This window comes from Grammomys surdaster, unplaced genomic scaffold, assembly GCF_004785775.1.
Source record: "Grammomys surdaster isolate TR1022 unplaced genomic scaffold, NIH_TR_1.0 126546, whole genome shotgun sequence".
NCBI classification, from domain to species: domain Eukaryota; kingdom Metazoa; phylum Chordata; class Mammalia; order Rodentia; family Muridae; genus Grammomys; species Grammomys surdaster.
In genome coordinates, this window is record NW_021621338.1 from 286,812 (window position 1) to 309,385 (window position 22,574).

General features: G+C 38.2%; 1 protein-coding gene across 1 annotated transcript in view; it reads left to right on the top strand.

Moving 5' to 3' along the window:
- Positions 1 to 22,574, top strand: part of Spag16 (sperm associated antigen 16) — a 479,924-nt gene that overhangs the window by 210,470 nt on the left and 246,880 nt on the right. The window contains exon 4 of the mRNA XM_028760730.1: positions 808 to 873. Within this exon, the coding sequence (XP_028616563.1) occupies positions 808 to 873 (66 nt within the window). The remainder of the gene's footprint in view (positions 1 to 807; positions 874 to 22,574) is intronic.

Below are 22,574 nucleotides of genomic sequence, written 5' to 3' on the forward strand. Positions count from 1 at the left end.
AGTACAGGAACACGACAGCATGCTTCATTTTGTTACAAAGGTAGTAGGCACATAGATTTAAGTCAAACAATGTTGGTTATTCAGAAACTGTTTGTTGAATAAATTATTCAATGAGATCTGAATTTCAAAATTCATAACAAGAATCTCCCAAATAATAATCTGGTTGTAATCTTCCCTGTTTCTAAAGATGCTCTTTTCCAAATGTAGTCAAGATTCTTCTTTTAACATAACTTTTAAAATGAAAGTCCCCATATGTAGCTTCCTCACGTCTGTGTGCTGTGGGTCCATCTTCGCTGAAAACATTTAAACTGAAGCTTGAAAGTTTTCATATTTACTTTTAGTTACATTGTGGAAGAGGTAAGGGAAATGGAGAGTCATGTCTGCCATGAATATACATAAATGCTTATTGTGTAAAACATCATTACACATGTTCTACAGCATTTAATATATGAAATACAATATAAATTTTGATCTTTAAAAATGTGAAACTCCATTCTGACCTTATAATTTTTTAAAAAATGTAAGAGTTACACCCCCAGCCTCAGCAATGATGGTGATGTCATTTGTTAAATAATTCACCATGGGAGCCCCAGGTAGAGTTCCCTGCCAGCTCTGTGGCTCAAATACAAAGAGTAGAATTTTAGCAAAAAGAGCCATATTGTGAACTATTCCATAAGCCCCGCCTCAATCATTCTGAATGATACTTGATGCACATCTATTATTCTATTTTTTATCAAGAGAAGGAATTTTTGTAGATGAACTAAACATGACTTAAATAAATTCATCTCTGCTTTCTTTATCTTCTAGGGTAAATGTGAGCAGTCTCTGTATGGTCACATGCATTCTGTCAATGATGCTACCTTCACACCTAGGGTGAGTTCAGTTCTTTCAGTGAATCCATATGGTTCTTCATGCGTCAAAATTAATTTTAAGGAAAGTAATATCCAAGGTAAAATGAATACTTCATAACCAGAGGACAACAAATGAAAAATTAACTGTAAAGCATAGAGAAATGTATTGAAATAGAAGATGGATACAGAACTTTAAATCTTACAAATTCACACACACACACACACACACACACACGCTAGGCAGTAGCATTAGAAATGAATATGGCTGTAGTAAACACCTTTCTCAGAGCCTCATGTCCAGCGTAATCTTCAGAATATGAATGAGTAGATGCTGCCATAACTCTGCAGTTATGGGGACTGAACTTGGTCGGGGTCTTGTCTGCATCAGACAAACAGCCTAGATCACCTTGGTTGTTTTCATCAAAGTGCTGCTCTGTAGCTCAAGATGTCTTTGAACTAATATTGAAGCTCAAACTGATCTTAAACCTGGTAGAGTTCCATATATATATATTTTTTTCTTTTGCCTCAGTAAGTGCCACCCTGACGAATGGTTCAACTTTAAATGCAAAATCTTTAATGAAAGTAAAAGTGACAAAAGTGAAATGTAGAAAAATAAAAAACAGTGTGGGAAAAACAGATTTTCTTCAGTTTACTACATATAAGTCTGTAAGAAGAACATTTTATTCATAGCTAGATGTATTCAGCTAGAAGAGTGGCTAAACATTGCTTTGAGTTGCTAAGCCAATTGACAATGTCTTTAAAGGAGCTCAGATAATCATCATAGGAGGATGTAAAGGTTTGTACCTTCTCAGATGAAAACAGTTTGACTAGACAGATGACCTCTAAAGTCCCTCAAACTCCATGATTTAATTACATCTAACATCTTAATTCATCTCTAAGCTCCCAGTAGAATGAAAAAACCCTAATTCTATATTCCTCTTCTTTTCCAATTAGCCAAAAAGAAAATCTGATAGATTGCTCACTTCGAACCTCAAAATGACAGCATAGTCAAAATGCTGTTACTACCCTGCTGATATTATCCTTTAAGAAAGAAGAAAAGAACATTCTCTAAAAATTGTATCTTCTGAGAGAATGTTGAGTGCTCCAGCTGTAACTGTGTAGCTATGCCTGTCACTCCTAAAAGTTTTAAGGATGCTTGCCACCACAATTAGATTGTAACAGATTCGTCTCTGTATGGAACCATCCATTTAATTGACTGTAGTGAGCCAATTAGTTGAAAGATATTATATTATGGATTGGTCCTACTTACTAAGTAAAATTTTATTTCTAACAGAATAGTGAGATAGTTAAGCACCATGGGCCACATGATATAGGATATTTATGCTAAGACTTTATTAAGCCTTCACATGCTCTAGGAAAATTAAATAGAAGTTGAAATGAAGTAATTTTATATTTTGTAATTCAGTCATTTTATTTTCGTGAGCAATATCGTGGTGAAAAAAGACCCACCATTCAAGATTATGAATGGTAAATGGAATAAATATGGAAATACACAAATTAGATTTGCTAAACTGACCACCCCAGCTGATACATATTAATTGTATGCATTTCAAATGGAAGAGGATAAGAAATGCAGGTGTCCAAAGTCAGAATGAGTGACTGTTTTTAGGGTACACACACTGCTCATAGGAGACAGAGGCACTGTTTTATCACTGTTTCAAACCAGCATCTCAAAGACTGTCCAGAAACTTCCATTAATTGAGATTTTCTAGAAGAATTTATTAAGTACTAAATAATGGTGTTTTTAACCAAACATTTAGTGGAGCTTGGGGAGCTGTGGAAGAGGGTGAGGGAAATATTCAAGGATCTAGAGAGGTCAAGGACACCACAGGAAAACCTACAGAATCAACCAACCCCAGACTCATAGGTGCTCATAGACTCAACTGCCAACCTGAGAGCATGAATGGATGGATGGATCTAGACCCTCTGTACATGTGTAACAGTTGTACAGCTGGTTCTTCATGTGGGACTCTTAAACCAGTAGCAGAGGCCTTCTCTAACTATGTTGCCTGCCCTTGGATCCCTTTCTCTTAATTGGCTGCCTTGTCTAGCCTAAACTTACTACAACTTGATATGCCAAGGCTCCATGGGAGACTTCCCATTTACTGAGAAGAAGGGGAGGAGAGAGTGAAGAGAAAGAGGAGGTGAGGGGAGGGCTAGGGGACTGCGAGGAGAGAGGAGAAGAGAAGCTTCAATTGGGATTTAAAGTTGGAGAGACAGAGAGAGAGAGAGAGAGAGAGAGAGAGAGAGACAGAGACACAGAGACACAGAGACAAAGACAGAGACAGAGAGAGAGACAGAGAGAGAGAGAGGTGCTGTTTTGCTATGATGGCTAAAATTCTCGAGTGAAATTTTTGTCACCTGTGTTAACTGTTTTGCAAATGAATCCTCTCTAACACACCTGTTGAGGAGTATCAGGCTGTTGGGTTATACCAAGTACAGAGCACAGAGCTATAGAGACAGTGTTAACACGTAGACAAGCATAGATCAAAACAGTAGTAGCAACCATGTTATACACTGCATAGACATATAACAGATTTTAATTACATATTAGCCTTGCTAATTGCTTGATGCCTCTAAAGAAGACATTGACATTACAGTCATAGCTAAAATTGCATTTCATTGTATACACAGGCACAGATTTAGGGAAATTCTACAGTTTGGTATCAATAAGCAGAAATCAAAGTCTAGCAATTGGGGCCAACAGTCTTGGAGACATTTACAAAAAGAATTAATGCATATGGCCCTGAAAATTATTCAAATCAAATTTTATGTCATTGTTTATGATAATTCTAATGCCTTCACTAGTGACTGATTTCTCCTGTAGAAGTAGGTATTTATTTAAAATTTATCTCCTTTTAAAGTATTCTGTAATAAAATATTTTAAAGAAACATGAAAGTGCTTTGTTTTTCTTACAAAATCCTTTTCATATATTCCATTGAAATGTAATATTTTATTAAGTAATATAATTTATGGTTTTTAACTTGACACATAGTACATAAAGTGATATACATTTGTAGATGATTCTTTTTTAAAATTATTCTTCTTGAATATATTATATCCCTGCCAGAGTTTCCTCTCCCTCCCCTCCCCCAGCCTCTTCCCCAACCTCCTATCTCCCCTAGATCCACCTCCCTATCTTTCCTTAGAAAATAGCAGGCCTCTCAGCGAGATAGCCAAGCACATACCATCACGTCAAGGCAGAGCAAGGCAATCTAGTAGAAGGAAAAGGGTCCCACAAGTGGGCAAATGAGTCAAAGACAGTCTCCCTCTTCCACTGCTAGGATTCCCAGAAGATCACGAAGCTATAACATATATGTAGACAACCTGATCTCTGTGAATTCCCATGAATTCTAATCAGTTGATTCTATATAGTCCTTGTCATCATGGTGTGTCCCTGACTCCTCTCCTTCCTCCAATTCTTTCCATGCCCCTGCAGCAGGACTCCCCGAGCACCACCTTATATTTGACTGTGTTACTTTCATCTGCTTACATCAGTTGCCAGATTAAGTCTCTCTGGTCTCTTTGCTTCTGCAAGGCTCTGGTCCCAGAACACTCTTCAGGCAGGACAAATTGCAGGTCAAAGATTGTGTGGCTGAGTTGGGTTCTTAATCCCACTACTTGACACCTAGTCTGGTTATAGAAGATGGTTAGTTCAGGCTCTAGGCCACCCATTACTAGGAGTATTTGCTACTCTTGCAATTCTGTGAAGTTTCCATTGTATTGGATTTTCACCTCACTCTTGAAATACCTTGAAGTTCTAGTTGTTTCACCCAGTATTTTCTCCTCTCCTCCCCTAAGTGATCTCTCTCATTCCCAGCCCCTTCAATGCCCAGTCCACCAGCAAAATCTATTCTATTTTTCCTTCCCTGGGAGGTCCTTATTTCCTTCCCTACACTTAAGCCCTCCTTGTTACTTAGCCTCTCTGGGTCTATGAACTGCATTATGAGTATCCTTGGTACTTGATGGTACTTGAGTACTATACTGCTAATATCCACTTATATGTGAGTATATACCATGTTTGTCTTTCTGGGTCTGGGTTAACTCACCCAGGATGATGTTTTCTAGTTTCATCCATGTGCTTGCAAACTTCAAGATGTCATTTTCTTTAACAGCTGAGTAATACTTCATTGTGTAACTGTACCACATTTTCTTTTTCCCTTCTTTGGTTGAGGAACATCTAGGTCGTTTCTTGTTTCTGGCTATTATGAATAATGCTGCTGTAGACATAGTTGAGCAAATGTCCATGTTCCTTGTGGTAGCATGAAGCATCCTTTAGGAGTGGTCTTAAAGTAGATCCATTTCCAATTTTCTGAGAAAATGCCCATATTGATTGCCAGTGTGTCTATACAAGTTTGCACTTCCACCAGCAGTGGAGGAATGTTCCCTTTGTAGACAACTTCTCCAGCAGTAATGATCCCTGTGATTTTTATTTTAACCATTTTTATAGGTGTAAGATTGAATCTCAAAGTCATTTTGATTTGTATTTCCCTAATGGCTAAGGGTGTTGAACATTTCTTTATGTGTTTCTCAGCCATTTAGATTCATCTGTTGAGAATTCTGTTTAGATAAGTATCCCACTTTTTAATTGGATTATTTAGTTTTTTGATGTCTAGTCTCTTGAATTCTTTATATATTTTTGATATTAATCTTGTTTTCTCTTTTTATATCTATTAAATATAATACTTGAAGTTCTAGCTAGAGCAACAAGAAGACTCAAGACTATAAAGGGGATATAAATTGGAAAGGGAGAAGTCAAAGTATCACTATTTGTAGGTGATATGACAGTAAGCATAAGAGAACCCAAAAACTCTACAAAGGAACTCCTATAGCTGATGAACACCATCAGCAAAGGAGCTGGATGTAAAATTAACTCAAAATAATCAGTAGCCCTCTTACATACAAATGACAAATGGGATGTCATTTTTATTATTTATTTATTTTTTTTTATAATTTATTTTTTTCTCAAATCGTAATTCATTCACACAGGGGTTATAAACACAGGGATGTCATTTTTATAAAGCAAGCCCAATCAGAATGGAAGGAGGTGGTTATTTATTTAAAGAAATAGGCAGAAAATATAATGTAATGAAAGATTAAAAACAACTATGGAGCACCTTGACTTGTGTACGCCATCTATAGTAGGAAAATGAGATTGGAGGTACTGTCATCTGATATCTCCATTGGCAACTGTTCTCCAGGAAATCAACCTATGATTGACTGCGTCAAAATTTCTTTAGTCACTTTAAAGTGTCTATTGACTTCTTTGTACTTTTTTTGTTATTTTTATTTGACTTTAATTCATTCCTAGAAATTAGCCACATAAATAGTTGATAATTATTAGACATACCATTACATGATCTTAGCTCTTTGACTACAGCTAATTTCTCCTGTTTCCTTTGGGGTTCCATTTCTCTTGGCTAAAGAATACTTCCTGGTAGTACTTTCTGCCTGGGAGAATGTAAAATTCTGAGTCTTTGCATGTCTGATAATTCCATTATTTCCTTTGTATTCCAGTGTTCAGTTTTTCTCCTGGCACTATTGTTGCAAAGTAGACTATTTACCATGGAACAACTGATCCTTTGTAGATAATGTTTGACCTTTTGCTCTTACGTATTGTAAGACCTTTAACACATTCTATTTGAGTTTCTACAATGCATCTACATATAGATCTGTTTGCTTTTTGCAAACAGCTGATGTGCAGCTTTAATTGCTTTCCTACAATTCAACTAAAAGTTCTGACATTGTTCTCTAAATATTATTTTCTTGTCAAGCCATTCTAGATTTTCCTTTAGAAACATCTTTATATTTTTGCTAAAACTTATTATTCAAAATCCATAAATCTTAATATGTATGTGTGTGTGTGTGTGTGTGTGTGTGTGTGTGTGTGTGTTCATGTGGAGGCAAGAGGTTAGCTTTGAGTGTCATTTCTCAGTAATCTTTTGCTTTGTTTTTTGAAACAAAACTCTCACTTGGATCTGTCGTTCACCAATTAGGCTTGTCTCTACCTGCTCAGTGATGAGATTAGAATATATGACAACAAACTGAGCATTTTCCTTGGATACTAAGGATGGCAAACCTGTCCTCATGCATATGCTGCAGAACTGGATGGATTACCTGCTGTATTCTGGAATCCTGGGTTTCATGGGCCTCTGGTCCAGCTGGAAATGGCCAAAGTGTTACAGCTCTCAGAAAGGAAGCCCATATAGGGCAAGCAACCAGGGTCCTAGGTCTTGACCGACATAGTGGCAGTTTTACAGAGGCAGTTTACAGAGAGAAGTTAGACACAGGTAAAGACTTAAGCCAGAGAATGAGAAGAAGCCAGAGGATTAGAACATGTTGTCAAAGTTAATATAAGACCAGACAGAGCAATTTAATCAGAAGCTGAGAGAAGTCAGACTGAATAAGTTATCTTGGAAGATTATTTTGTACAGAGGCTAGAAGCTTCCAGGACTAGGCCTAGTGATAGAACAGAGAAAGAAACACTCTGGGCTCAGCCCAAGCTGTGTAGTCCCACAGCTTAGATAAGGCTCTCATCTCATCCCTTCATCTAAGGAAATAGAAGGAATATTTATACATAAATATATACACACATGAATGTGCTTACGTACACACACAGATACACATACACGCACACACACAAACACCCCAATACTTTCTAAAACTAAGTTTGACTGCAATGTGAGGTAGGCTGTTTCCTAATTGGCCTCTATGTGGACATACATACATTGATTTCATTGTTCTTTATAAGGAAATCATCCATGAACAAGTACTTTGAGTTGCCTGTTTCTGGTGTGTGTGTGTGTTCTAACAGACTAAAGTAGAAACAAAATGTACATAGTTTCAGTTTCTGGCCATTTCATATAAAATTGCATTAAGTTAGGTCATGCAGTCACTGATCCTGGGAAGAACAGTGATGTCAGACAGTATTTATATACGACAAAAATTTCAATTTTGTTTCCTTCTTTAGCACTCTAGCTTGATGTCATTAAGTATTTAGCTGAGCCAATAATACTGATATTTAATGTAAGTTCATATTCCTTCCTGCACCTATATGATATAGACGTTAAAATTCTATATGTTCTGAAAATAATACATTAGATCCTGTCCATCTAGAGAAATTGGAAAAGCAGCAATAGAATAGAAAACTATGTAACATGCTATTTTATTTTATATAGTATTTGAATGACTCTCATGTTTCTACATACTCAAAAAATTAAAAATCTTTTAAGCTTGTCTAATACAGGTTTAATTATCTCCCCTAATCATCTGCAAGGAAAATAATTTCTAATAAATGAAACATTATAAATGTTAAACAAAGTACAAGCTTATATATCCAGACAATTAAAAAATCTAGAATATAAAGGAATATTTTTCTCTTCTATAATGCTCTATTCTTAGAAATATGCCCCCAAAACCCCTATATTTAAGATTTTATTGTAGTGGGTTGGCCTAATGCTGCTTGTATTCTAATGCTAATTTAGGGCCTCTAAGACTGGTGCCCCAGAGACAAGAGAGTCTGCTCATAAAAATTCTGAGTGACCCTGCCCTCAGTTAACTGTGATTGGTAAATAAAGATGCCAACAGCCAGTAGCTCACCAGAGGACAAAAGAGACATAAGTGGGGTTGAGGTTTCTCAGGCTTGGGGGAGAGGCCTATGAGGAGGGGAAGGAGGAGGAAAAAGCCACCAAGGGATAGTAGAAAAATGTGCAGGAGGAGGGAAGGAACAAGGAAGTCACCATGGGATAAGGGTCAAGAGAGCATGGCTCTAAGGGCTGTTAAGAGTAGTCCAGATAGAACATACTTATTAATAAGTGGTAACCTGGTGTTATCAACAGGAAAGTCGATTATAACAACATGGAGAATGGGCAGCTGCCCATCTAATGTGCTGAATAATACATATTGTAAATATAACAGCTGTATGTCTTTCTTTTGGGAACTCAACAACCAAAGACAGGGTAGAAACCCCAGATAAGGACTTTTAATAATTTCTACATTTTATCACACAACCTCTTCAGTAGCTCCTATCTGTAGACAATGATGATTCTATATAGACTTTATTTTCTTCAAAGGTACATGCCATTCAGAAGCTATGTGACTGTGTCATAGTTTCTGATATTTCCTCTTTTAATATAAAGATTATTTGCTTTCTATTTATTATGACTCTTGAGCATTTATGACAAAAGCTCAATAGGAAGTTTATATTTAGAAACCATTCACTAAAGCACCTACTGTGTCCTGGGCATGGCTATCAATTATGTGAGTTTAGCAGTAAAGAATGCCAAACACTGTATTTATGAGCCTCATGTGGCAATAAGGAAACTGTGTATACTTAGTATGCATTGACAAAAATAAAACAGTGCAAAAACAAGTAATGAGAAAGATGGGACCTAATGATAGAGGCACACTGTGAGAAATATTATCTAAGTAAAGCATGCTAAGAATGGAAGGAAGAAACCTCAAGCAGGTGCTCCCAAATCAAGTTCCCAATGTGTCAGCATCATGATATAAGGGAATAGCAAGACAAGAAGACATGTACTGGACTTGATTTACAAAAAAATAGACAACTTGAAGATATATAACTGACAACAAAGGCTATTGTTATTGGTTAAACATAGTAGCCATCTAAAATTACCCCAGAACATATTCTGTGGTTCCAAAATATTTTTTATGCAGTATGACCTGGTTATAATTATAATTGATTCCTTTGTATAATACCTTAACATTTCTACTCCACAGATCTTGACACGGTTCTTGTCATAGAAACTAATCAATAACTATTCACTGATTGACAGATATCAGAAAATCATTATAGGTCAGAATTCAAAGAATAACTAAGAAGACAGGACAATGGTTGCTGTGGCATGCTTACATTTATTTTTTACTATCAATATTAACCTTTAATATATTTTGTTCTATGATTAAAAATACCCAAATAGTTCTAACTATGCTTTCTGTTTATAGAGAAAAAATCCCTCTTCAAAATATTATCCTTTTGGAGAAATGATCTAATATAAGGAAGTCTCAGCTAAATACTTTCATGGCTCAAAAATGCTCTAACAACATCCAAATACCAGTATAAAATTACACATCTCTCATGATTGTATTCAGTCTTGCGTTTCATTTAAAGGTGTTAAAAAAATACATGTATGATAAACAGCATGACTTTTCTTGAGATTACATTACGTATAAGGATGATGTTTAATATATCCCACATTGTCCCCGAGTTGTATAATTAGAGCAAAAAGAATTGTCACACAAATTTACTCATAGCATAATTACAAGAACACTTGATTATCTCCCTTAATGTAATTTTCCTCACTTAATTGTGTGTTCTCCAGTGAATGTGACCCACCAAATCCACACTTTAATAAGTGACTGCTATTTAATATGTCACACTGCCAGAAGAGCCTGCCCTTCCTGTAGAAAGGATTTAATTTTATAACAATTATGACCCTTTAGAGAAAATGCTTAAAACTTTCTGTCTCCCAGCAGAAGAACTAGAATTACTGTAGAAGAATTTTACTCCAGCAAGATGGCTGCTCTGATCACATCCAAAGACCTGCTATGCCTGTGTGATCTGGCTGGATTACAGATATGCCCTTAGTACACACTTTTAATTCTCCTGGATGGAATCCTTTAGCACACATTTTTAATGTCAAACAGTGAGGCCTAATTGAGGGGTTGACCAAATGCTGAATTAAAGAAAGATCTGACAGAATGAGTCAGATAGAGGATACTCTCAATGCTCAGAAGAGAATCTATTTAAGAGCGGTTCAGGGAGAGTCAGTCTGCTGGGAGTCAGTGTAGTGAGTGCAGTGCAGTGGAGCTGAGTTTATACTGTTCAGTGCAGGTCAGCAGAGGCAATTGAAACCAGAAAATAAGAAGAAGCCAGAAGATTAGAACAAACTGCCAAAGTTAGTTTGAGGCAAAAACAGAGCAATTTAGTGAGAAGCCTAGAGAAGCGCAACTGGATCAGTCAGCTTGATGAGGCATTTGGGCAAGAACAACTGAGTTGAACCAGCCAAAAAGATCTTGAAAGTGTGAGCTTATTCAATAGTAAGCTTCTGAGAGGACAGTTACATCTTTGGAATAAGGGTTATTTTGCAAATTATTTGGGGTAGATTTGACTTTCTAGGGGTTTGGATCTGGCATGGCAGTCATCGCCATGCTTTATTTCCATGCCTACTGTATTTATCAGCTGAGTCAGCACACTCAACTCCTCTTCCTCCTCCTCCTCCTCCTCCTCCTCCTCCTCCTCCTCCTCCTTCTTTTTCTTCTTCTATGTTTCCTGGGGTGTTTAAATTTCTGCTCATGTTTTCATTCCAGGATTGGAATAATATTCTCTGACTTGCTCCATCAAGTGTTACACAGCAGCACATTTACTCTGACTGGTGGCCTCTGTATCTGAATTGAACAAAAAAGATAATAATCTTCAAGAGAGCTAGTATTTTGTTTATTCAGACTGATTCTGGGTATCATCTTAGAATGAAGGATTTTGCCTTTTAGAAATAAGTTTCAATTTATATATTGAACTAGAACTATAAAAGAAATCAAGTCATTAAATTAAAGAGTACAGATTACTTCCCCATCTTGTCATATAAAAATGGTAAAAATAAATCTATAAATAAATAGATAAAATCCATGCACTAGCAAGATTATAGCCTTGCTGTCTTCAAAGAGTATCCCAGGGATAGATATAAGATCATATATATATAACAAAGGTATATTGTATTAAAATCAGAAGCTACAGAGCCTAAATAATGACTTGATCAGTAATGGTACAGGCTACCAAGCCTGATCTGAGTTCAGTTTCTGGAACCCACATGGCATAGAGAACTACTGGTTTCCTGCAAGTTGTGCTATGCAGTCCATACCACATGCAGCATGAAACATGTTAGACTCTGCCACCACCTCATACACAAAATGACTGCATCAATACATGTAAGAGAAAATTTAATTAGAGGTAACTAATAGAAAATTACAACTCAATAAACAAGTTCTCAGAAAATTAAATTGTCAAAGAAAAATATAACAAATGCAAATTATAAAAGTAAAACAGAAACCTCAATAAAAGTAGTTTTCAGGACTTCCGGTTTGGGACCGAGCCTAGAGCAGGTCGCAGGCAGCAGCTCCGTACCCAACCGCAGAAAACCAAGAAAAACAGGGACTCCCAGGAGCTTGAACTCACGCAGCATCCCAGGTAAGGAAAAAGCAGCACTCACCCCAAACAGGGAGCAACAGGGACCCACTGGGACCCAGGAATTCGCTCCTGGCCTGGAGCGGGCTCCATCTGGTCGGGGCCTGAGCACTCACTGATCCCGGGAGGCAGCTCTGCACCCAATCTCCCAGACTCCAGAGGAAGCGGGGCTCGCAGGACCTCTGTGCCAAGCAGGGTCTTGGGCTAGGAGGTGGCAGTGCTTGCCCCCGAACAGGGAGTGGCTAGGACCCACTGGGACCCAGGAGTTCACTCCAGGGCCCGGAGCGTGGGTTCCTTCCGGTCTGTGCCAGAGCAGATCCCTGGAGTCAGCTCTGCACCCAATCTCACAGAACCTAGAGGGAGCGGGGCTCTCCGTGGCTCAAGCTAGCTCAAGCAGTTTCTTAGGCTAGGAGGTGGCAGTGCTCGCCCCCAATCAGGGAGCAACTGGGACCCACTGGGACCCACTGGGACTCATTGGGATCCAGAAATCCGCTCCTGACCCGGAGCCCCGGCCCCTTCCGGTTTCCACCTGAGCACCAAGCACATCTTGGGCCTCATCTCTAACTCAAGCAGCAAAACCCATCCCAAACAGTTCTGACACAACCTAGATAATAGGAAAGACAGGCCCCAGTCAGAGACAGCTCTGATAGCACAAAGGTGATCCAGATGGCGAAAGGCAAGCGCAAGAACACAAGCACCAGCAACCCAAGGTACTTGCCATTATCAGAACCTAGTTCTCCCACATTAGAAAGTCCTGAACTCCCCATATCACCAGGAAAACAAGAACCAGATCTAAAATCATTTCTAATGATGATGCTAGAGGACTACAAGAAGGAAGTAAATAACACTATCAAAAAACTTGAGGAGAACACAGGAAAACAGGATGAAGTCCTTAAAGAAACACAAAAATCCTTTAAAGAATTACAAGAAAACACAAACAAACAGATGAAGGAATTGAACAAAACCATCCAGGACATAAAAATGGAAGTGGAAACAATAAAGAAATCACAAAGGGAGACTATCCTGGAGATAGAAAACCTAAAAAAGAAATCAGGAGTCATAGACACAAGCATCACCAACAGAATACAAGAGATAGAAGAAAGAATCTCAGGTGCAGAAGATACCTTAGAAAATATTGACACAACTATCAAAGAAAATGCAAAATGCAAAAAGTTGCTATCTCAAAATATCCAGGAAATCCAGGACGCAATGAGAAGACCAAACCTAAGGATAATAGGTATAGATGAGAGTGAAGATTCCCAACTTAAAGGGCCAGTAAATATCTTCAACAAAATTATGGAGGAAAACTTCCCTAACCTAAGGAATGAGATGCCCATAATCACACAAGAAGCCTACAGAACGCCAAACAGACTAGATCAAAAAAGAAATACCTCCCGTCACATAATAATCAAGACTCAAAATGTACAAAACAAAGACAGAATTTTAAAAGCAGTAAGGGAAAAAGGCCAAATAACATATAAAGGAAAACCTATCAGAATTACACCTGACTTCTCACCAGATACTATAAAAGCCAGAAGATCCTGGACAAATATCATACAAACCCTAAGAGAACATAAATGCCAGCCCAAGCTACTTTACCCAGCAAAACTCTCAATTACCATAGACGGAGAAACTAAGATATTCCATGACAAAACTGAATTTACACAGTATCTTCCCACAAATCCAGCTTTACAAAGGATAATAGCAGGAAAGCTCCAATACAAGGAGGGCAATCATGCCCCAGAAAGAGCAAGAAAATAATCCTTTTCCATCAAACCCAAAAGAAGATAACCACACAAACGATGTCTCCACTATTAGCAAAAATGACAGGAAGCAACAACACCCTCTCCTTAATATCTCAACATCAATGGACTCAATTCCCCAATAAAAAGGCATAGGCTAACGGACTGGATACGCAAACAGGACCCAGCTTTTTGCTGCTTACAGGAAACCCACCTCAGTGACAAAGACAGACACTACCTTAGAGTAAAAGGTTGGAAAACAATTTTTCAAGCAAATGGCACTAAGAAACAAGCGGGAGTAGCCATTCTAATATCGAATAAAATCAACTTTCAACTTAAAACTATCAAAAAGGATAAGGAAGGGCATTTCATACTTGTCAAAGGAAAAGTCAACCAACATGAACTCTCAATTCTGAATATCTATGCGCCAAATACAAGAGCATCGAATTTCATAAAAGAAACCTTACTAAAGCTCAAAACACACATTGCACCTCACATAATAATAGTGGGAGACTTCAACACCCCACTCTCAGCAATGGATAAATCATGGAAACAGAAACTAAATAGAGATACAGTAAAACTAACAGAAGTTATGAACCAAATGGACTTAACAGATATCTATAGAACATTTCACCCTAAAGCAAAAGAATATACCTTTTTCTCAGCACCTCATGGTACCTTCTCCAAAATAGACCATATAATTGGGCACAAGACAGGCCTCAACAGATATAAGAAAATTGAAATAATTCCCTGCATCCTATCAGATCACCATGGTCTAAGGCTGGTCTTCAAAAATGACAAAGAGAATGGAAAGCCCACATTTACATGGAAACTGAACAACACCCTACTCCTTGATAATCAGGTAAGGGAAGAAATAAAGAAAGAAATTAAAAACTTTTTAGAATTTAATGAAAATGATGACACATCATACCAAAATTTATGGGATACAATGAAAGCAGTGCTAAGAGGAAAATTCATAGCTCTAAGTGCCTACAAAAAGAAACTGGAGGGAGCATACACTAATAGCTTGACAGAGCACCTGAAAGACCTAGAACAAAAAGAAGCTAATACACCCAAGAGGAGTAGAAGGCAGGAAATAATTAAACTCAGGGCTGAAATCAACCAAATTGAAACAAAAAGAACTATCCAAAGAATCAATAAAACCAGGAGCTGGTTCTTTGAGAAAATCAACAAGATAGATAAACCCGTAGCTAGACTAATCAGAGGGCAGAGAGACAGTATCCAAATTAATAAAATCAGAACTGAAAAGGGTGACATAACAACAGAAAGTGAGGAAATTAAAAAAATCATCAGATCCTACTACAAAAGCCTATATTCAACAAAATTGGAAAATTTGGATGAAATGGACAATTTCCTAGACAAATACCAGTTGCCAATGTTAAATCAGGACCAGATAAACCATCTAAACAGTCCCATAACCCCAAAAGAAATAGAAGCAGTCATTAAAAGTCTCCCTACAAAGAAAAGCCCGGGACCAGACGGTTTTAGTGCAGAATTCTATCAGACCTTCAAGGAAGACCTAATCCCAATTCTTTTCAAATTATTCCACAAAATAGAAACAGAAGGTACACTACCCAACTCATTCTTTGAAGCCACAATTACACTCATACCTAAGCCACACAAAGACCCAACAAAGAAAGAGAACTTCAGGCCAATCTCCCTTATGAACATTGATGCAAAATTACTCAATAAAATTCTAGCGAACCGAATTCAAGAACACATCAAAACAATTATCCATCACGATCAAGTTGGCTTCATCCCAGGAATGCAGGGTTGGTTCAATATTCGGAAATCCATCAATGTAATCCATTATATAAACAAACTCAAAGAAAAAAACCACATGATCATATCACTAGATGCTGAGAAAGCATTTGACAAAATTCAACACCCCTTCATGATAAAAATCTTGGAAAGGTCAGGAATTCAAGGTCCATACCTAAACATAGTAAAAGCAATTTACAGCAAACCAGTAGCCGGCATTAAACTAAATGGAGAGAAACTTGAAGCAATCCCACTAAAATCAGGGACTAGGCAAGGCTGCCCACTCTCCCCCTACTTATTTAATATAGTATTGGAAGTCCTAGCCAGAGCAATTAGGCAACACAAGGAGGTCAAAGGGATACAAATTGGAAAGGAAGAAGTCAAAATCTCACTATTTGCAGATGATATGATAGTATACTTAAGTGACCCCAAAACTTCCACCAGAGAACTCCTAAACCTGATAAACAACTTTAGCAAAGTGGCTGGATATAAAATTAACTCAAGCAAATCAGTAGCCTTCCTCTACTCAAAAGATAAACTGGCTGAGAAAGAAATTATGGAAATGACACCCTTCAAAATAGTCACAGATAATATAAAATACCTTGGTGTGAACCTAACCAAGCAAGTAAAAGACCTGTATGACAAGAACTTCATTCCCCTGAAGAAAGAAATCGAAGCCGATCTCAGAAGATGGAAAGATCTCCCATGCTCATGGATTGGAAGGATTAATATAGTAAAAATGGCTATTTTGCCAAAAGCCATCTACAGATTTAATGCAATCCCCATCAAAATTCCCACTCAATTCTTCTCAGAGATAGAAAGAGCAATCTTAAAATTTATTTGGAATAACAAAAAACCCAGGATTGCGAAAACTACTCTCAGCAATAAAAGAACTTCTGGAGGAATCACCATCCCCGACTTCAAGCTGTACTACAAAGCAGTAGTGATAAAAACTGCATGGTATTGGAACAGAGACAGGCAGGAGGATCAGTGGAATAGAATAGAAGACCCAGAAATGAACCCCCATACATATGGTAACTTAATCTGTGACAAAGGGGCTAAAACCATCGAATGGAAAAAAGATAGCATTTTCAACAAATGGTGCTGGTCCAACTGGTGGTCAGCATGTAGAAAAATGAAAATTGATCCATACTTATCTCCTTGTACAAAGCTCAATTCCAAGTGGATTAAGGACCTCCACCTAAAACCAGACACACTGAAACTAATAGAAGAGAAACTGGGAAAAAGCCTGGAATACATAGGCACAGGGAAAAAGTTCCTGAACAGAATGCCAATGGCCTGTGCTCTAAGACCAAAAATTGACAAATGGGACCTCATAAAGCTGCAAAGCTTCTGTAAAGCAAAGGACACAGTCAATAGGACAGAGCGGCAACCAACAGATTGGGAAAAGATATTCACCAACCCTACATCTGATAAAGGGCTAATATCCAAGGTATACAAAGAACTGAAGAAATTAGACTCTAGACAATCAAAGAACCCTATTAAAAAATGGAGCACAGAGCTGAACAAAGAATTCTCAACTGAGGAAGCTCAAATGGTTGAGAAGCACCTAAAGAAGTGTTCAGCATCCCTAGTCATCAGGGAAATGCAAATGAAAACAACACTGAGATTCCACCTCACACAAGTCAGAATAGCTAAGATCAAAAACACAGGTGATAGCACATGTTGGTGAGGATGTGGAGAAAGAGGAACACTCCTCCACTGTTGGTGGGATTGTAAACTGGTACAACCACTATGGAAGGCAGTCTGGCGGTATCTCAGAAAATTGAACATAGCGTTACCTAGGGACCCAGCTATACCACTCCTGGGCATATACCCAAAAGAAGTTTCAACATACAACAGGGACACATGCTCCACCATGTTCATAGCAGCCTTATTTATAATAGCCAGAAGTTGGAAAGAACCCAGATGCCCTTCAACAGAAGAATGGATGCAGAAAATGTGGTACATTTATACAATGGAGTACTACTCAGCTATTAAAAACAATCAGTTCACAAAATTCCTAGGCAAATGGATGGAGCTGGAAAATATCATCTTGAGTGAGATGACCCAATCTCAAAGGAACATACATGGTATGCACTCACTGATAAGTGGATATTAGCCCAAAAGCTCACAATTTCTAAGAATCTTCATATAGACCACATAAAACTCACATAGAAGAAGGAAGACCAAAGTATGAATGCGTTGGTCCTTTTTAGAAGGAGCATCAAAAGTTTCAACCAGAACTCCCAAAGTCTAAACCACCAACCAGAGAGCACAAAGGGAGGGACTCAAGCACCTGTATAGGGAATTGAGGGTGACCTTGTTAGACTCCAGTGAAAGTGGAGGGCCAAGGTCCCCAAAAGTTTGGATCCCCTACTGTGTTGGAATTCGAGAGCAGGGAGATGGGACTGGGAGGATGTTTGGAGCACACCATCACAAAAATTAGGAGGAAGGGGTAGGGGATAAGGGATTTGGGGGGAGAATGAGAAAGGAGACAACATTGAAAGGTAAATACGTATAATACCCAATAAAAACCCCACACAGATAAAGGATTTTAAAAAAAGGGAGTCTATTTATTTTAAATTAATTTCAAAAGTTTCTAGGAGATACAAATTGGCTAAGATACTATTTTAAGCTCTCCACAAAAGAATTTAAATCTCTGTTCAATATTCTCAAGAGAGAGGTAAACCCTAACTTCCTCAACAGTTAATTGACAAAAGAGAGGTAATCTAACAAAAAGTAGAAAAAGCTATTTCTAATCGATATATCATATAGTCTGATTGTCAGTGGAGCTATAAAAGTCCTTTGACAAAAGATTATTAATATAGATTTATATATCCTTAAATAAGGCCTTCATGACTCTCTGAGTGTGGAAGGAGCAACTGTTGGCGCTTCTGCCCTGATTTTACAAGAACTCTGAAAAATTGGCTTTAAAAACAAAAGAGGGGGAACGGTACCCCCTCAGAAGGAGTCCCCCTGAAATACTCTCCATCATGCCTTGTTCACTTTTCTCTCTCTAAAGCTGAAAGCTCATGGCAAATCTCTTGCTGACCATGTTGGTGACCTAGGGCACCACCAAGACCAACAAAACTTTGCCACAGATATGGGGAAGGACCCTCATACCCATAAAGGGAATGCCCCAGTCCCAGTTCCCTTATGGAGCCGAGGACTGATATGCCTGCCCAATACCACAGAAGGCACAGCTAACCGGCTACCACAAATATTAATGGAAAAAATAGATACCCTCACAAAGCCAGGCCCAATCATAAATACGATGAATAACAATTTACATCCAGGGAAGAGAAATCTCCCTGAGAATCCCCTTCTTTTTTCTTTCCAGGTAAAATTGAATCACCCGTGATGCCTGCTATTAGAAGTTCTAACCCAGATGGACCAGAAGCCAGGAGCCTCGCCCTTACCCTCACCCCCTACCTTTTCCCACCTGCACAAGGTCCCCTGAAGCTGGGCAACTGCAAGATCCTGCTTGGCAACTGCAGATAGACTCAAAGCAGTGTACCATATCATCTGAAGAATAGCAGGGAGACCATAACTCAAGCAGTGTACCATATCTTCTGAAGAATAGCAGGTTCCAGTCCTCCTCGCCCCCACGAATAACCAGGACCCACCGGTCGGGCCAAGTGGCACCCAGACGTGGGGCTCGAGGCACGGACCCATCCGGACGGACCCTCATTGAGAGGATGTGCGCACGACATCAAGATTGAGCAAGACAGAGATCATCGCCCGTGACCTGTCGTCCACGGAACCAGGTTGATGCTGCCATCAAGAAGGCAGTTGAAGTTCATTACCATCAGCAGAAAATTGCAGAGGATCCAGAAGTGACTCCGCAGGAGACTGACACAACTGTCAGCTCCCCTGCCTCCCCCTACGGTCGACCCCTAGACTTCCACGCCCTCCAGAAGGGTTCCTGGTATGCCTGGCTTTGCCCTCATTTCTCTTGCTAGAGAGCTTGGCCTCTTGATCACCACAACAAAAATTGGCTTTTTCCTAAACCAAGGCCACCCTTGATATGGCCGCTAACATTGGGGAGCCTTCCTTTATGACAATATTACACCCCAAACTGACAAATGGTTGGTAACTTGAACATTTACAAGAGACTAGGATGGCTGTGAGTTAGCCCAATGACGGGATTATTGTAGGTCCACTTCCCAGGGGCCCACCCAATGCAACCGAAAAGGAGTGCGTGGTGCTGGGAGTGGGTGCAGCCTACATGGCCTAAGACAGGGCTCTCACCCTCCTTTCACCCACATCAGAGTCCCTTGACGTTGCCCATCGTCGACAGCCTAAAGCCTTCAACCATCGATGTGACTTGTCTCACATCAGTGTTTTGGGGTTGTGAACTTGTCTAAGACCCCCCATAATTAGACATACAAATTCAAAACTCACATAGTTGGGATTGAACATAAGAAGCCTTCTCTAACTAAACAGAGAAGGGGGAGATGCCAGAAGCCAGGACCCTCGCCCTTACCCTTACCCCCTACCTTTCCCCACCTGCACAATGTCCTCTGAAGCTTGGCAGCTGCAAGATCCTGCTTAACAACTGCAGATAGACTCAAAGCAGAGTACCATGTCTTCTTAAGAATAGCAGGGAGACCATAACTCAAGCAGTGTACCATATCTTCTGAAGAACAGCAGGTAGATCATAATTCAAGGCAGTGTACCATATAGACCATGACATGTTTCAAGGCACAGGCCAAGAAGATTTTGTACCTTTCCACCACCTGGACCCTCTTACCCCCTCCCCTTGTAAAACATGCTATAAAAAAGCATTTCATGTTCAAAAAAAAAAAGAAATTAAAAAAATACTCATTTATAACAAAAAAAAATAAAAAATAAAAAAAGAAAAAATAAATAAAAAATAAAAACTTAAAAAAAAATAAAAAAAAATAAATAGACATAAACTAAAGAAAAAAAAATAAAAAAAAAAGTAGTTTTCAGAAGGGATATGAACTTCATTTAAATATGAAATTTTATTCTGTAATCTGCTTTTATTAATAAGGCATTTTTAATGAGTACATTTTAGCAAATAAATCATGTGCTTGTTAACATGAGCATCACAAATATAAATATTGTGTTGGCACAAATGTCACGAATCATCTTTATGTTTATATGGAAATACTCTGAATTTATGGGACCTTACTTATATACATATTAATAGAAAATAAATTTATTGAAGGTTACCCCTGCAGTGTTACTATGGTGAATACTGTATTAATCAATAATAATTGGCCACTTGAAAGGAGACTTTTGCCAGGTAGAGTAACACCTTAGGTTACCATTGCAAATAAATAAACTGGGCTGAACAGAATCTGTGTAGATCTGTTCTTAATGTCTTCTAGAAGCAATTAAAGAGCAAAAGGACATTGTTATTAAGAATAGTCACTAACATGGTACTCCTATTTTTGCTAGTCAATGATTTAGGTCTCCAGGAAGTATAAAAATATCAATTTTTAAGGTATTTAAATTTAAATCCTCAAATGACTAACCTAAAATTACTATAATGTATACCACATTTTTCATAGGGACCTCACTGTACTTGTGGAATTATACTAGGAGAATAAAAATAGTCAGATCTTTTCCAACCTGGAAAGAAATAAATTTGTCTGGAATTCTGCATTTTGCTGCTAATTCTCCTCTAAGTGGTAATCTAAGATTCTAAATCCTTCTGTATCTTCAAGAGCAACAACAGAAACCTGCTCTTCCCTTTGGGTGGTTCTTTCCTTTCCTTCCTTCCACCTTCATTACTCAGAGAATATAAAAGGACCAGCTTCCTCCCTCGATAAAGGACAACAGACTAATGAATTTAAGTGCCTGAATCATTAAAATTGTCATCCCTGGTATACTATTTCAAGTGTGGTACCAAGGGTGGCTAGCTTTTACTCTTCAGGGGGTACAGTGAACTCCAGTTACTTATGTAAATTTATGCAAAAACTGCTCCAACGAAATCACATGCTATTTATTTCAAGCCTCAAAGGGAATGCTTCATTTCCTGATTTGGTAATGGAAGGAGATAGAGTGGAGTGGGGTGAGCTGAGTTACAAGTTAACAAATAGAATATTTGTTCATTCAGAGATAAAGCAAGTTTGGGAAGAAAGCATAGTGGCACACTTTTCAATTGTGTGGAATCAGATCTTTATCACAGATCTACTTCATCTACAACCTTTAATGTTTCAGAGTAATACATGTCATCTAGCTTGGGAGGTTTGCTCATTAGCTTGCTCAGAATTATCCCACTACTACTCCAGAAAGTCTAGGACCATGTCTCATTCCTTCCTAATTGTACATTCAGTTGTCTTCCAAACTCCATAACCAGGCAGGAAATGCAGGCATTTCTGAGAGGAAATGCTTGAATGATCAATATTTAATAAGTGAATAATCATTTTTACTGAATCCCCTTTAAACATTTTTCTACATTTTTTTCAGAGCACATACATATTCTTTTGATCAACTCAAAGTCACAAAAAATTTATAGTACTATGAAATCAGAATGTTCTAGAAAAGATCAGTTAGAGCACTTTGATGAATTGAATCCAAGCATTTTAGCATTTAGCTAACTGGTATTTTAGAAGATATGAACGAATAAATGTGAATTTGGATTACCATCACTAGGCCCTGTTTTAGGAAGGACAGCACAAGCTCTATTCAAATGTAAATCTATATAGCAGCAGTGTTTTATTTAAATATAATTGTTTAGAAGAAAACAAGGTCATAGAGAGAGTTTCAAAATCCCTCAAGTTGTAATCATTTTGGGAATATATGTTTTATGTATGTATGTGTCTGTTTGTATGAAGAGAATGAATTACATAGGTGAATAGTCACAATAAATATAGGAATGTGTAGCCACAATAAGTGTAGGAATGTGTGATGCTGTAGTTGCTTTATGATGGGTTAGAGAGCTGTTAGCATATGGTAGTTAAATCTTACATTTCCAAGTATAATAGGAAAAGGCACAAAAA